Raw genomic sequence first — 17197 nt, 5'->3', positions numbered from 1 at the left:
CATCCTACAGACACTCTCTCTCTCTCTCTCTCTCTCTCTCTCTCTCTCTCTCTCTCTCTCTCTCTCTCTCTCTCTCTCTCTCTCTCTCTCTCTCTCTCTCTCTCTCTCTCTCTCTCTCTCTCTCTCTCTCTCTCTCTCTCTCTCTCTCTCTCTCTCTCTCACACACACAGTGGCGGTTCTAGACCATTTCAACTGGGGGGGCCAAGCTGGGGCCAGTTGTACTGTTAGAGGGGCCAGTTACATTTAGACCTTATCATTTTCTGCACTGCACTGAATGCATAAATAAGCAAAATACCATGTTTATAATTATCCAACAATTTGCATTTCCATTATATTTTTACATTTGCATTACATATATCAGTGTGTATTTGAATTTCCATTTTATTTTTTTACATTGAATATACAGTATGTATGTATATATATATATATATATATATATATATATATATATATATATATATATATATATAATTTTTACAAAATAATCTACGATTTTTGTGGGTTTTTTTTTTTTTTTTTTTTTTGCAAAAAGATCAGCAAATTATCCTCTAAACTGGCCTTTTTAGGGGGCTTTCCTCTCAGGGTGAATGAGCTTTTTTATAATTGTTTTTTTTCCTGACATCTTTGAAAGACAGAAGCAATAATTAATGCATCCTTGGCCAGGATATAATTATAAAATATGACATGATTTTAAAAGTGACCTATAAAATCGACTATGCAATACACTTTAATTTATCTAGTGCTAATAAAATTATTAAGCCTATTTGGAGAGAGAGATGTTTTAAAATCGACTATGCATTACATTTTAATTTATCTAGTGCTAATAAAATTTTTACGCCTATTTGGAGAGAGAGATGTTTATAATGTGACAATATGTCAGTCATCGTGATTCGTGTAATAAGATGACTAGGCCTAGACTACTTGTTCTGAGCAGGTGTTGTCAGTGAACAGGCTGTAAAACTGTTGTCTAAGTTACAGACTGATACTAATTAAATGGGAAACGAATCGATTACCTAACGTAACCTCGGTTCTCTCTAGATGAGGGAACGAGCATTGCGTAAGCTAGCTTACGCTACGGGAAAGATTCATCTTACATCAGTCAAGTTGTCATAGTTTTTGTCAAACAAGTTGTGAATTTGTTGTAACATTAAAACAGGAGATCATGACTTACTCCGTGCTCCAAGTGATGTTCGGAGCTCCAGTGATTAGTTTCATCTGTGGGACGGGTGAAGAAACTTTCGGAAGATGTTGTAACAGAATCATATGAACAATTCCAGGATATGCTTTTTTTCATTGGTTGTTGCGTTAAATTTTACCCAGATACAATAGTGCCCTTTTCTGATTGGCTATTAAGTAGCACTTCTCTTTTTTTGATTGGCTGATGCGTAGCAGGGTCGACTGCTGAACTCCAGGCGAGACGCGCTTGATTCTCACGTGAGAGCGGCGCGGCCAGAGAAATTGCGTATATTAAATATATTATTAATAGTTTTTCCGCATGAGAAATACAATGTGTGACGGGAGTGTGAGACAAAAGACTGAAACGAGTGACTGTCATGCTCAATGCGTGACACACTATAAAAAAAATATTTCACACTGACTCCACATTTAGGGGGGCCACAAGGGGGTCCAAGCTTGTTGTCGCAGGGGCACTGGCCCCCCCAGGCCCCCGCCTAGAACCGCCACTGCTCACACACACACACTTTCTCTCTCTCTCAAGAAGCAAAAACATGACTGCTAAAGGTTGTATCAGCGATGGCGGGGTAACATCACTTAACATCACGAGTGATATTCCCTTAGGCCACGCCCCCTTGTCTCCCCAAAGTATTATAAGCAATCATGCGCATCCCGTGTGCAGAATGATGCACTTGAAGCAACACCAAGTCACAGCACGCAACGCTTCACATTGAAAAGAACATAGCGAAGGGATGGTATCTATAATCTATGCTTAGTAGGGCTGCACGATTTGGGAAAATGTCATATTGCCATTATTGAGCCAATATTGCAATTGCGATTTGCGACTCCGATATAATAAAATGGTTTCATGAGTCCAACTTGCTTGGTTCTAAAGTAAAATGCACAAACAGATTAATGTTTATTTCTCAACTCAAACTAAAAACAACAACAACAATAAATGATTGATAACACCTATAATGATCAATAAACCATCAACCAAACCAACATTACAGTGATTCCATCAATTGAAAGCCATCAACTTTTTAAAAAATTATTAGGCTTAAAAAAAATATATAACAGCTTTTAAATTAAGTGAACTTCAAACAATCCCCACATAAACCCATAATAAAAAACATATTTACCTGTGCCCTTCCTGTCTTAACAGGTACAGAAATTGAATAAAGTTATCAAACAGTCTGCGCTGCCTGAATCATAAATTATATATATAATAATCCTTATTAAAGCTACAAAAGTTCTTTACTCAAGATCAGTGAGTAATTTTCTAATTTCCCTTTGTTCTTTTAACTTTACTGAAAGAACGCTTTATTCGCTGCTGGCCCTTTAAGAGAACCCGTTGCCGAGACGCGGATCTCACACGCGCCTCATAGCACAACTCTTTTCATCCAGACTTTTCTTATGTTATGAAGATACTAGACAAAACCACATTTTGGCATAATTGTGTGTGCTATTGTTCGTTCAAGCTCGAAAGAGAACTGTTTATTCTGGGCTGGCACACGGTCAGTGCATGCGCATTATGCGAGTCTCATCTATTCTAATCTAGGGCACTCACAGGCAGCTTTTCACTTCTTGTCGTGCAAAATGCGAAAAGGCATTTGAACCAATAAGAGGGGGATCTTGTAACACTAGTCAAAGGATGACAAAAAAGAAGAGATGCTGCGCTAATAGCCCTACTTTGTTTATTTCATATAAAATCGCGGCATTTTGCGTTATATAATTGCATAGGTTTGAAAAAACTTAGAGACTAAAATATTAATTTTACCACACATTAAGCTATTGAATGACTTTAGAAGTCTTGGAATATAGTGTGAAAACTTGATTGTGCTTTACAGTTTTTTATGCCTTTAGTGGGGCTTAACAAAATAACACAATATGCAGAATGTCGGACGTCACTTATAGGCTAAACTGTTTTTTATAGATAAAACTATTTGCATTCGGCAGTCATGAAAACAAATCTCAGATAACGGTTGACTAGGTAACAAATGTGTAATTTTGCGCCGGAGTTCTCCTTTAACTTACATTAGCTAGCTAACTACGAACGAGCTAACCAGATAACATTAACAAATTGACAAGCACTTACGGGCAGAATGGCTCTTCAAATGACGGACGAAATTGGAGGTTGTCATCTGACTGTCCGCGATCTCAACGTTGCATGTCTTGCAAAGCGCTGTTCTTTTGCCATCTTGTTGTAAGAAATTCTTGAATCCAAAAGCGACGACGACCCTCGTTATCCCTCCGGCTGACATGTTGATGTGATCTGATGTAAGTGGGCGTGGTGTGCGCGTAAGGTATGAGAAGGCATGACTGATGATCTCTGATCCAGTCATGACAGCGCTATTCTCAGCCTGCGCTCCAGCTGGATCAACTTTATTTTTTTTTACATAATTTATATATTTTATATTCAAACTGAAAACATGATGTGATTAACACTCAAGTCATATTATTACATGCAAGTGTGTTTGATTTATGGACCAAATTTTCAGATCAAGTTTATGGACCAAGTTAATTTAATTAATAAACTAATTATATAAAACTATTAATGCACTACAATTAAACTGGTTATATGCCTTTACTTATAAAAAATAAAAAACTTATTTAAAAAAATACCAGGCTTAAGGCATTTATTTTTTATGCAGGCCATACACACAGGAGTGAAATGGTTAAGACCCCTCCCCCTACAAACGCACACACATACACAGACAGGCAAAGACAGCATGCTCAGATTAAGCAAGACCACATTCAAACAAACATATCTGACTTTCTGTGGGTCCTAGCTAATGAGTGTCAATTAGAGAGTTGTCCGGCTCGAGGAGTACAATATACATACTGATTTTTGTAACTGTAGATAAAACTAACAACCCCACTTTTGTCAAAAGGTGGCGCTACTGAGCCCTCACCACGCCCGTTTCTGAAACGTTGCACATGTCTACTGGCTAATAAATGTGATGTGTCTGTCGAGTTTCATGCAATTTGAAGCATGCTAAGGGTCTCAAAAGCATCCTAAAAGAATGGTAAAGTTTGATGCGTTGCCACGGCAACAGTTTCAAAGATATCAAGAATCCATTTACAGGTCTTCATCTGCCATGTATTTGCATTATACAGATGAAGTTTGAAGCAAATCGAGTTAAAATTAGAGGGTGATTTCAAAGCATTTTGAAAATGACACACTTCCTGCTGCCAGTTGGTGGCGCTATAACTTTGACTCACAATAGTCACATCCATGTGATCGTCCTCTTACAGCGAACACACTGCTGAAGTTTCATCAAGATCGGTTGATGTGTGCTGAAGTTATGATACACTTCCTGTTTCACGTTTCTCGCCATGATTTTGTTTCCTCGCCACGGTCAAACCGTTCGAGATATCAAAAATCCCCTCGCAAACTTTCATCCTCAATGTCTTGACTTCACGCTGACCGAGTTTCGTCGAATTTGGATCAAAGCTCTAGGAGGAGTATTAAAAATTCCATTGCGAGTGTTTTACGAACAACCCTAAATAGCCGACTTCCTGTTGGGCTGGGGTAAAAAGTAAAAGCGCGAGGTATAGATGAAACTATGAGATCAACATGTGCACAGAGTTTCATATTATTACATACAAACGTGTTTGAGTTATGGACCAAGTGTTCGTACCCCGTTCCAGGGGGCGCTGACGAGCCGCCCTGCCACGCCCGGGTACCAGCTTCAGCCCGGCTCTGATGGCCGCGGGTTCTGACCCATGTGCAAAGTTTCAAGAGTTTTCGAGCACGTTAAGGGCCCCAAAAATGCCCAAAAGGTTACAAAATAATAATAATAAATAATCCTTAGGAAAACAATAGGGCCTTCGCCCTTTCAGGGCTTGGGCCCTAATAATAATAATAATCCTAAGGAAAACAATAGGGCCTTCGCCCTTTCAGGGCTTGGGCCCTAATAATAATAGAAAAGAATAATCCTAAGGAAAACAATAGGGCCTTCGCCCTTTCAGGGCTTGGGCCCTAATAATAATAATCCTAAGGAAAACAATAGGGCCTTCGCCCTTTCAGGGCTTGGGCCCTAATAAGTAATAGGCTATTTTGTACCCTAGTTTTGAGCCTAGATGAAAAACGCTCGGTTTTTATGGGCGTCTCGCACTGAAGACTTGGAAGTAAACGCCCACTGCTGTGAGTGGATAACAGTTTTGCATATTATAATGAGTTTCGACTCACAGAACATCCAATGTTGTAAAATGGCAACCGGAATGATTCGCCCATACATGTTCGACCCAGAGCCCGTGTGTTGCACAATTCCTGTCGGATCCAATATAGACGGCACAGCACGTTCTTTACTCTTAATCGGTCTTCAAATCCAGTCTCGTTTACAAAACAATCCTCAGTGAAATGAGACGAACAGACGGACAATGTTTTACCTCATCAACTGGAACGTCATTAAAAATAAAGTTTAAACATTTCTATTGGGATCCAGAAGAAGCTTCTTCCACAAACAGGCACTGCACAATATTTATCGCTCAGTAGCTCGATCCGGTTTGTCATCACGAGGTAGGCATCTATGTTATTTAGCTATGCGTGTAATGCGCGAATCGGTGGGCGGGGCTTAACCGGCCATGTTGAAGTAGGCGTTGATCTTCTTTTGCGGGGGTGGTGTTTTATCCTCTTTGACGTCATAGGTCCCCACTTTGCCGAGCCTGGTGTCAATAAAAGCTTTTATTGGACTAACAAGGACGTTTTCAGTTCTGAGACTTACAGGATATTCTTATAATATGACGACCTCGTAGATGTCAAAAGCTCAAGCAAAATTTGATTTCTCAGTTCATCACCCCTTTAATATAGAACACTACCTGTGCATTACGTAAGGGATCATGTACATCCAGCCGGATACAGTACTGTCATAACACATATTACACGATAAGATTATTACATCACTGAATAAAATGAGGTTTTGTTTTAATATTTCATTAGCTCACCCAACATCAAAAATCCATTCCAGTAACCCAGATGAGCCTGTGTGTTATCTGTATTCAGCGTGTGCTTTTTTCAGGGAATAACAGACCTCTGAATGGTGCAATTGGCCAATCAGAATCAAGTATTCCACAGAGCCTTGGGATAAGCAGTTTGAACGCACACTTACCAGCCAATCAGAATCAAGTATTCAGACACACCATGGTATAAAAAGGAAAGTCCAAAAATGTCCACGGAACTGTACAGATTACTGAACAATTTACATGAGAAAGTCTAAAAGTTGATTTGTTCAGATGAAAGCGGCTTGTTAGGTCTTGCAGTGGAATAGAACAGAGGGATTCTGGGTTGTGTTTTGGAGAATTTGAGTGTCATTTGATGTAAAATGTTTCTCTGCATGTTCGTGTAGATTGGAGGTAATTCACTTTTGCCAGTTGAACATCTCGTTCGTGTTTCGTGTCTGTGTGTGACTGGCGTGCGAAGAGGGCACACTATAATAATCAGAGGTGTGTGTGTGGAGACACAAGATCAATATGGAGCCGGAGAGTGTGTGTGAGGAATCGGATGCCGATGTGAACGAGCAATAGAGCGATCTCAGTTTCAGTGATTGGGAAATGTGTAGAAACGAGGATGGAGGAACGGAATAAATATCTGAAGATCTCTCAGATTTCGAGGGCATTCACAAACATTTTTGCAATAGTACAAAATGCAAACAGATTTTTAACACATAAATGTATTGCTAGTTGTCTGAGACATTAGGGAAGGAGACGGCAAGGACCCTGTCTTTGTTTAGGAGTCATTTATGATGTTTTTACTGTTGGATGAACTAGCCTGAAAATGTGTTAGCATGTTAGCACTCCCAATAGTGTTAATTTAGATGGTGAGCTGATAAGTTAGTGGTCGCCTGTAGGTGGTGCTATTGCTCTCTCGTGAGTCTGTAGTGAAGCCAGATTCTTGAATGTTGCTGGTGTTTTAATGAGTCTGAGAGAGATGACACTTCTCCTTTTGTAGCATTCACAAGAGAAACATGAGTAATTAAAGGATGAAATAGTGTAAAGGTCCCTTATTATGTTACTGTCTAAATCACATGACTTCAGTCATCTTACGCTTGTTGGGAATAGAATTATAGCATATTAAAAAAAATGTATCACGGTTTCCACAAAGAAGATATTAAAGGGATAGTTCACTTTGAAATACATTTTTGGTATGTTTTAGTTTACCTCAAGGGCATCCAAGATGTAGGTGTCTTTGATTCCACAGTATTTTCATATTTTGATATTTTAGGTCAAACCGTTCTTGTCTGTCAGCCATATAATGGAGGTCTATGGTCACCACCTCAAAGAGCATGCACAGAGAAGTCCAAATTAAACATGAGTTTTAAACAGTATTTATATCGTTTTTACCTCGATATAAAAACGATATAAATACTGTTTAATTTGGACTTCTCTGTGCATGCTCTTTGAGGTGGTGACCATAGACCTCCATTATATGGCTGACAGACAAGAACGGTTTGACCTAAAAATATCAACATTGAAACTTCCGCAGAAACAAAGACACCCACATTGAGGTAAGCTAAAACATATCAAAAAAATAATTTCAAAGGGAACAATCCCTTTAAGCAGCACATCTGTTTTCAACATTGATAACAAAAATACATTTTTTTTGAGCACTAAATCATATTAGAATGATTTCTGAAGGATCATGTGACGCTGAAGACGACTTTGATCACAGGAATAACAATAGAAAACAGTTATTTTAAATATCAATTATATTGCTTCGAATAAATAAATAAATAAATAATACATTTCATCAAATATATGGTTAATTAAAGCTTACAGACCCCAAGTTTTAAGAAACGGTGCAGTATAAATGCTGCAGAAATGGTACAAGCTGTTCTTCTCCTTGTCATCATCCTTGAAACCTCATTTGGACGAATGGTTTTGTGTGTTGTTCCCATCAGCGGGTGTGTCAGTCTTCCTCAGAGTGTGTGTTGTGATAAGTCAAGTCGCAGAGAGTGTCTGGTGGGTTCAGTGCCTTTAACACGTGTTCTGTCCAGCATGTGTTAAAGTCATTGATCTGTGTGAAAAATGACAAGTTTTCATGAGGTCTGATGTCTGTCACTTCCTCCCACACACCTAGAGGCTTTACGCAAACTCCATTTACCATGTTACACACTCGAACACTTATGTGTGTGTGTGTTCTGTCTGTTTCAGATCAGCTGTTTCATGTGCTGGCCATGCACATGCGTCTCTACAGTATAGATTCAGCGTACAACCCCTGGACCAGACTCACACAGACCACGCACAGCAGAGACCCTGAGTGAGTATACACACACACACACACACATTTGTTTCACTATATTAGTGAGGATGTTGCATAGACTTAATGCTATTTTCTATGACCTAATCCAAGCCCATCACACATCACAGAAATATGTAAAAAAAACACTCAATTCAAACAAAAACATCCTTATAAGCCTAATCTCGGTTTACAAGCCTCGGTTGTCATGTTATTTGACTAGAAGTGTGGACGTTTTGCCCTCACACGCATTTCCTGATCTGATCCTCATCAGAGATCAATCCGTTTTATGAAATCATGTTACATTTCTGAACTCACACTGCAGAACTGCACTACCCATAATCCTACAGAGAGATCCAGCAATCGGAGAATTTACTGTAATTATGGAATTTGGACAAAAGCGCTTACTCCCATGATGCATTGCCAGTAAAATAAGTCGTCCGTTCAAAATGTCGGACTGTTAGTCAGTAAGGATGCATTAAATTAATCATGTATAATGTTACAAAACATTTCTATTTCAAATGAATGGCGTTTTCGTGAACTTCACGTCGTTCTATTCATTTCAACGTTGACAGTAATGTTTTAATTGATGATAAAAGGATCAAGTATTTTTTGAGTATCAAATCATCATATTAGAATGATCTCTAAAAGGATCATGTGACACTGAAGACTGGAGTACTGATGCTGAAAAATCAACTTTGATCACAGGAATAAATTCCATTTTATTATATATTAGTGCCGTCAAACGATTAAAATATTTAATCGCGATTAATCGCAATCATGTCGTAGTTAACTCACGATTCTATTTATCTATTCTAAATGTCTCTTGATTTATTTTATTTTTTTTTGGTCCTATTGTTTTTTTTCTCATTTTAATGCTCTTATCAACATGGAAAAATGGATCGGCTTGCTTTGTGCAAATGTTTTTTTTTTTTTATTGAAAACAACATTGACATATACTGTGTTCAAATTCACACTAACATTCTCACTTGGAGCAAATATTTTATCACACAATGTAACACTGTTCATCAATAAAAGGGTGAAAGAAATACTGACGAGGTCCTGATATTGACTAGGGGGTGGAGAATTCGCATCAGCTGTGTTTGTGTGTGTGTGTGTGTGTGTGTGTGTGCGCGCGCGCTTGGCCATCATCAAGCGGTATTTCAGACTGGACGTGCGGCGATGATGATAGCTCAGTACACAACGACAAAACGCGCAGATCACTTTGGTCTTGTCAATAGAATCATTTGACAACTTTTTCAAATTAAACTTTCCATTCAGAATCTTATTGGCATCCGTTTCGGCGTCTCGCGCTCGTCCTCCACTCAAAACGTAACGTTAACCAATTATTTGGCCGGTTCGCAAGCCCAAACAAGTGTGTGCGGCGTGCCTGTCGTTTTGTTTCCGGTGTTCTGACAATTCATGCTACCCATCGAGATTTCCTACTTACCGGTTATGCGCATGTGCAGACTCACATTTTTTTTTTTTTTTTTTTTTTTACAAAAGGTACATTTTCCTGTTATAATGTATAATTTCCCTTTAAAAATGCTTACTACCATATATTTGTACGGTCAGACAGCTGAAAAGGAATAACTGAAATTTTCAGTTACTATGAGGAAAGGTGTACTTTGACAAGTCAAAGATGAATATTTTATGATAATTTTTACTTTTCACACCGTTTTAAAAATAAAAACAGTCGTCTACAGTATACAGTAGCTACTCATAACTTAGAATTGTATTAGAATTGTATTTCATACGACTTTAATCGGCATTCTGTGATCAATTCGCGCTACGGTAGCATTTTTCGACAAGGCAGCAAAAATCGACAGAACACCGGTCTCCGCTTGCGCTTTGGACGACGAAGCAACGAAACGTCCTCGAGTGGTGCAAGCCATTGAAATTAATGCGTTTCATAGAGCAGCGTGCCGCGTCCTGTTGCAAAAGCTTGTGAAAAAAACTACAAAGTTTGCTAGGACAAAAAGATGGTTTATCGCGCGATTAAAAAAAATAGGGTTGCGTTACCGCCGTTAATAACGTGTTTAACTGACAGCCCTATTATATATCATAAAAAAACATTACAAATTACAAATACAAAAGTATTTGTCCAAAACCAGATTTGTGTACACTAGTGTAGATTTGTAAAATACAATTGTCAAAACATCACATTAGCATTTACTGCGCTGAATTTTATTATTTATTTATTTAAATACTTGGTGTCCATGATTTTCTTTACCGAATTACAGTAATTACACGCATATCAATGAAGTAGCTAAAATCACTACTTTTATAATTGTTATTCATTAAGGGCCCGTCCACACGGAGACGTGTTTCGCTGTATACGTATACATTTTTTATCGTATTGGTGTTTCGTCCACGCGGATCCGGCGTTTTGGGAGAGTGAAACCACTATTTGTTGAAATTGGGTTCTAAAGTGGATAAATCTGAAAACGACACTCTTGCGGTTTCGTGTGTACAGCTCATCCGTATATTTTGTAAAGCGATGTCATCACATCACGTGTCGGCTGCGTCGCACGCCATCTTCGTCTTCTTCTTCTTAGTTCGTATACAGCGAGCAAGGTTACGCGCATGCTCAAAGTCGTCTTCTCCGTGTATAGTGTATCTCTGTGGTAGAGCCCGACCGATTAAAGGATTTTGAAGGCCGATACCAATACAAATATTTGTTGGTTTTAAAATCAGATATATCGTGCGTTTTTTTTTTTGTTTTTTTTTTGTTTTTTCAGAAACGCACAACAAAACATTAACATTAACCCTAACATTAGTTATTTGTAGTTATTTATGAGTTTTAACGCATTTTAAAAAGAAACTTGTTTCTTTTATTGTCACAACAAAACAGACTGATGATAGTGGCATTAGCTAGCTTTGTGGTTAGCTAGTCTATGATGAGTCATAATTTAACAATGGATAACGTCATACTGCAAATTGGAAAACATACATTTTCAATATAACAGGCCTAGAAGAGATTTAATTGTTATTCAAGCAATGTATGTGTCGTGACCAACTTAACGAGTGTTGCCAACAGGGACGGTGTAGAGTGCCCTCTGGTGGACAAACTATACAACTCCAACACTCATGACATGGTTCAAGCGTGTTTCGTCCGTTTTCATTTTATTTTTGAAATATTCATTTATCTGCCATTATAACTGCCGATACCGATAGTTTGGAAAATGTCTAATATCGGCCGATAATATCGGCCTGCCGATATATCGGTCTGGCTCTACTCTGTGGCAGAATTACTGCGCCCCATACTGGTCTGGCATATATACTACACCGTTTTCAGTCGGTTTCAGTGGTTTCGTGTGTACGCAGATATTTCTTGTGACGACGCCGTGTTTACGGGGTTTTTTTTAGAACGAGGGGGAAAAAAATCGGATAGGGAAAACACCGGCTTCGTGTGGACGTGGCCGAAGTTTTGCACACAAAAAAAAACCCAGTGAGACCAGTGAAGTCTGATTCACAAACAAATGATTATTCCATCTGATCAGTCAAAAAGACTCAAACTTGACTGAATATTGATAACAGTACACATACACACAAGGTTTGCTCCTATAAATGGCATTTTATTTAAAATAAAATAAAAAGAACATGACAAAATTTGGTAAAAGAATTATTGTTACTCTCTGGCTTTTATGGTGTTATTGCTGCATCTTTTTGAAAGAGAGAGAGAGAGAGACATTAGAGCAAATGGGGTTTCCATAGATACCAATAACTGCTGCGTGTCTTGAGTGCTGTGGTTTATTTCGAGAGTTTATGAGTGTGTGGAGGTCTCCTGTTTAAAAGGCACTTAACACTCTCGGGCTGGCTAAGTGGCCTCATTTCTCCTGCGTTCGGGCGGTAACACAGTGTTTTCGCCCGCACGTCTCTTAGGACCGTTAGCCGGGCTGGACTCCGGCTCCGAGGGGAGGCAGATGTATTTATAAATGCCTTGTTTGGGCCTTTTGAAGGAAAACTCTGTCACTAGAACCCTCGGGCACATTCGCTGACCTATTAATACAGCAATTAGAATAAAACCACTGCTGTCCCTGTTTCTGCCTGCCTGAATCACTCGTCAAACAGAAAAAAGATTATCTGAGAGTAGTGTTTGGACAGTAAAGTCATCGAATGTCATTGTGTGTGCGTGTGTGTTTGAGTCAGGGATGTGATTTTTCCGGATTAATCCGGAATTCCGGATTTTCCGACCTGAAAATGTGACCTACGTGAATCATGCAGATCTGTAAAAAAAAAAAAAAAAAAAAAAAAAAACGGGTGTGTCGGCAGCCGGAGTGAAAAGGAGAGAATATGGACATAACCCATAACTGGCTGACGTGCGTACAGAAAGTTCCTTTCAAAGTATCAACAAGGACGTATTTGCGTTCAGCCAGAAAATGTCTAATTGGTTCAGCTTGTTCACCTGCTCAATTTCGTATCTCTAGTCGCTCTCGCGCTGGTATCGTTGTTAGTTGACATCACAGTTAGGTCACCAGGGCTGGGCGATATATCGATATATTTCAAATTTGCGCTATGATCCTTGCTCCAAGCAAGCTGCTGACTGCTTTTGTAGAAATATAGCAGCTATATCATGCATTCTGTCAGTTGCAGTCCTGACACCTCTGTCTCAACAGCATTAGTGTACAACGCGACAAATACTCGCAATATTAACGCAGAGGAATATGGAGTCAAAGTAGGGCCATATATATCTGCAAAATAAAACAATGTTTCGCAAAAAAAATATATGTTTTGCAAATAAAAAAAATGTTCTGCAAAAGACTCCATAGAGGAACGGCTACATCAGTTCAGCGAGTTCACAAAAGTTAATTTGCATGTGCTTTAAAGCCTTGCCGGTTAAACATGTCATTCACTGCTGATGCGCTGTTCTGAGCGCGAACACCCGACGTGCACATGTACTAAAAGCTTGTCTAACAGCGCCTGGTTGCTGGACTAAGTTATCTTTCGAGTATTATTTCGCTAATACTCTCAAATACACACAAGGTTTACATAAGAACATTTGGTTATGTCTAAATTCAAAGCAAACCGAGAAAATTGAGAGAAATCTGCTTGTCGCGTACAGGTCTTAAAGTGACAGTAGCCCTAATAAAAAAAATGCAGCCGCTTGTTCTTAAAGGGATAGTTGACCCCAAAATAAAAATTCTGTCATTATTTATTCACTGTAATGTTGTTCCAAACCTGTATTAATTTATTTCTTGTGCTGAACAAAAAAGAAGATATTTTGAAGAATGTGGGTAACCAGACAGTTGCTGGTCCCCATTGACTTCCATAGGGAAACATTTACTATGGAAATCACTTGGGTACATCAACTGTTTGGTTACCGACATTCTTCCAAATAACTTAAGTAACTTAAACAGAAGAAAGAAACTTTTTCAGGTTTAAAACAACTTGAGAGAGTAAATGATGAAAATTATTTTTTTGGGGAGAACTATCTATTTAATGTTAATTAAACAACAAAACACAGAGGAAATCACTCACTGCTCTTGACTGAGAACTGTAATAGTAGCTTTAATAAGAAGGGGGCTCGGTACATGTAATAGTAGCTTTAAAAAAAGGGGGGGGGGGGGGGTGGGCTCGGTACATTTTCCTGCTTTTTTGTCCTTAGCCAATCACATGCCTGTTGAGTTAATTATTTGAGTTTTTTCAGTCGTGTCCAAACACCATTTAGGGCCAATATGCACAAAAGCTCGGTTCAGGTTTCTGCTCTAATGGACGTCACTCACACAAATCAAAGCGTTTTAAATATAAGTAAATAAATAAATATATGCCGTTCTGTTTTCTTTTAGATTTTAATTGCGGTCTTGGGTTTTTATATGTAACCTGCCCACCTACTGTACGTTTAAAGTACAATTGTATTGAAAGGATTGGTCCATAATAATTGAAGTTGTTCTGTTGTGCAAGTCTGTAGTTGAGATGCTGTGTATATTTGGTGTTTTGTGTTTCTCTCTACAGTGTTTAGTGTTGTACTGTTTTATGATACTGTGTTTTGTGTGTAGGCTCTGTAACGATGAACGTCCAGAGGTGCCCATGCTCTTCAGAGATGTCCCGTCCCTCCTCATCATCTTCATCCTCACCATGCCTCAGCCTTTACGCAAAGGTAACACACACTGTTCATGTTTATACCACACAGTAAATGATGGCGAAAGAATTCTTAATTACCAATTTATCAAATAACCCTGACAGATTATTAGTTCATGATAAAAAATGTTGTTTAAAAAGGAAAATGTTCAATCAAAAACACAGTCTCATGAGTGATTTACCATGATGCTTTCTGCTACAGTAGATGTCCTGCACTTTCCTCTTTCCCCTCACACACCCAACCCTTCACATGTGGCTTTAGTCTTTAGATGGGCCAGGACTGTCTTGGTTAATCACTAATTATTGATTGACTCAAATAAGCACCATGTGTTTTGTCATTGTGAGCAGAGGATCGATTCGGGTCCATCAGTCTGAAGACGCGAGACAATAAAGCTCGTATTAGAACAGAAACGGGCTGTGCATGTGTTCGAGAATAGTGTGTGGTGTCTGTCACTGGTGAGGATGTTAATGGAGTGTCATTGTCTGTGTGTGTGTGGCTTTTCATCTCACAACCGGTTTTAACACCTGCTACACGGACACAAGGGCTAATTACCCTCTCCAAAAAACCCTCTCCTTTTTCTGTACACAGTCACATGATTGATTTTTGTGTCTTAACAAAAGCCCCATGATTCTCTTGAAAGCTCTGCTGTCTGTAGAGCTGTTTGAGTGGGTGTCTCTCCGTGCATGTTGTTATTGGAACAGATGCTTTTATTGAAGGATGCAACCTTAAACTTTTACTTTGACATTTTTACAGTTTGGGGGGACCAGAGTTGATGGAATGATAGTGTAGTTATTGCCCCACTTTTATCCGTAGACTTAACAAATATGCTGACTGCTGTAGTTAGTGTATGAATATCATTTACATAGCTGTCAACATTGAACATTGAAAAATAAGGGAGTTTTCCCGGAATTCATCCCCAAAATAAGGGATTTTTTTTTTTTTACACGATTCTTACCCACAAACTTTAAAAAATAAGACACTAATCCTTAAAAGTCTAAAGAGTTTATAACTAGCCTAGAAACTAGTGTGTCATTTAAAGAAAAAAAAAATCTACATTTGGATTTGTGGTGTCGTGTGTTGCTCTTGCCTTTACGACAATTTCAACTGTTATCACACATCTTCCAAAATCCGCAAAATAGGGAAGTGGGCTGTCTGTTTATTTCAATTACATTTACACATTTTGTGTAGCTTTAAAGAGCCTATATTTAGCCTGGTGGTGGACCGTCACTCAGAACACACACTCTGTTGTTATTGTAGCCTATTCCTAACTTTATATCCTCCTGAGGCCCAGAACGTTTTTTCAAAAGTTTTTTTTTTCTTCTTCGTGTAATCACATTGTTAAGAGCATAAGAAACAAATAAAAAAATATATATATATATACTGTATATATATATTTTATTCATATGTTATATGACAGTAAATTATATATAGCCTATAGGCAAAACTAATGGCAATATTTGAAAATCGATTATTATAATTATTATTTGTTTAAATTACATTTGATATCTGAATTTACGTAAAAACCTTGACTTTCAAACATCAAAATGTAAAATGTAGGCTATTCGAGTACAAAATGGCATATAAACATCGTGTCCTATTTTTTTTAATTTTTTTTTTTGCCTGGAAACGCTTTCAACACGCTTGCGTGTCGCGTGAAATATAGGCGTCAGTTCTATTTCTAGCGTGCACGCGTTTTCTGGATTTTTGCTCTTTTCCCGCTGTCTTCCCGTTTTAGTATTTTCCCGTAAAATATCCCGTATTTTTACTCTGATTGTGTGAGACGTACGAGCTCGGACAGATTCGGCTTGAAGTCGTTTATCCTTTCACACTGCCGCGTGTCACGCAGGCAGTGTGAAAGCTCTAATCTCATAGTTAACATGGGAGCCGAAATAAAAACGGACACGCCACGCAGCCAGTGTGTCTCTGGCCAGCGCGCGTGCCGCCGCATCCGAGGATAAACGACTTCAAGCCGAATCTGTCCGAGCTCGTACGTCTCACACAATCAGAGTAAAAATACGGGATATTTTACGGGAAAATACTAAAACGGGAAGACAGCGGGAAAAAACGGGAGGGTTGACAGCTATGCATTTGTGAGGAACAGAAGTCCAGACCAGTTTAAATTGTCCTATAGGCTATGTGCACAACCGTAGTTTCGAACTTCCGCTTTTGTCAGAAGTTGGCGTATCAGTTTCCGGTCTACGACTGGTCATCCGCATCCACTAATAAACAAAGAAGATGAGTGCTGCTGTTGTACGGAAAAAAAAAGAGTTCTTAAACACATCTAAGTTTCTTCGAACTGTAGTGGATCTAACGTCCGTTTCACACCCGTTTGCAGTGTGTGTTGCGGTGCAGGAGCGTGCTGTTAGTGCGTTCACATAGGCTATTATGATGCGTTTGCACAGCAAATAACTGATCCGCGGCTGTATAACAAACACATACTTATATTTTTATTTAAAGTCCAGAAGTTATGCTGCAACTTATTTTTAAAAACAAAAAGTTGTGTCAGCATTGCGATTCTTAGTATGCACGTTTAAACACAATTTAAACAATGTAAGTTACTCCATGCATTACAAGTTGCTCAAGCAAGTGGTCAAATATTTCCTATATTAAAATCGCAAATAATTTCAATTAAAACTTGAAATTGACAAAAGCAGCCGACTTGCCTTTTCTTTTGCATCTTAATTTCAAAACAATAGATCTTG

General features: G+C 38.6%; 1 protein-coding gene across 2 annotated transcripts in view; it reads left to right on the top strand.

Annotated features, from left to right (window-relative positions):
• ubr3 (ubiquitin protein ligase E3 component n-recognin 3) overlaps positions 1-17197 on the top strand; it is a 153953-nt gene that overhangs the window by 114169 nt on the left and 22587 nt on the right. For both annotated transcript variants that reach the window (XM_089132997.1, XM_089132996.1), the window contains exons 31-32: positions 8329-8434; positions 14413-14513. In XM_089132997.1, coding sequence (XP_088989123.1) covers positions 8329-8434; positions 14413-14513 — 207 coding nt within the window. The remainder of the gene's footprint in view (positions 1-8328; positions 8435-14412; positions 14514-17197) is intronic.

The sequence above is a fragment of the Pimephales promelas genome, chromosome 7 (assembly GCF_988280905.1).
Source record: "Pimephales promelas chromosome 7, fPimPro1.hap1.1, whole genome shotgun sequence".
Classification (NCBI taxonomy): domain Eukaryota; kingdom Metazoa; phylum Chordata; class Actinopteri; order Cypriniformes; family Leuciscidae; genus Pimephales; species Pimephales promelas.
This window is presented reverse-complemented; position numbering and strand designations above follow the sequence as displayed.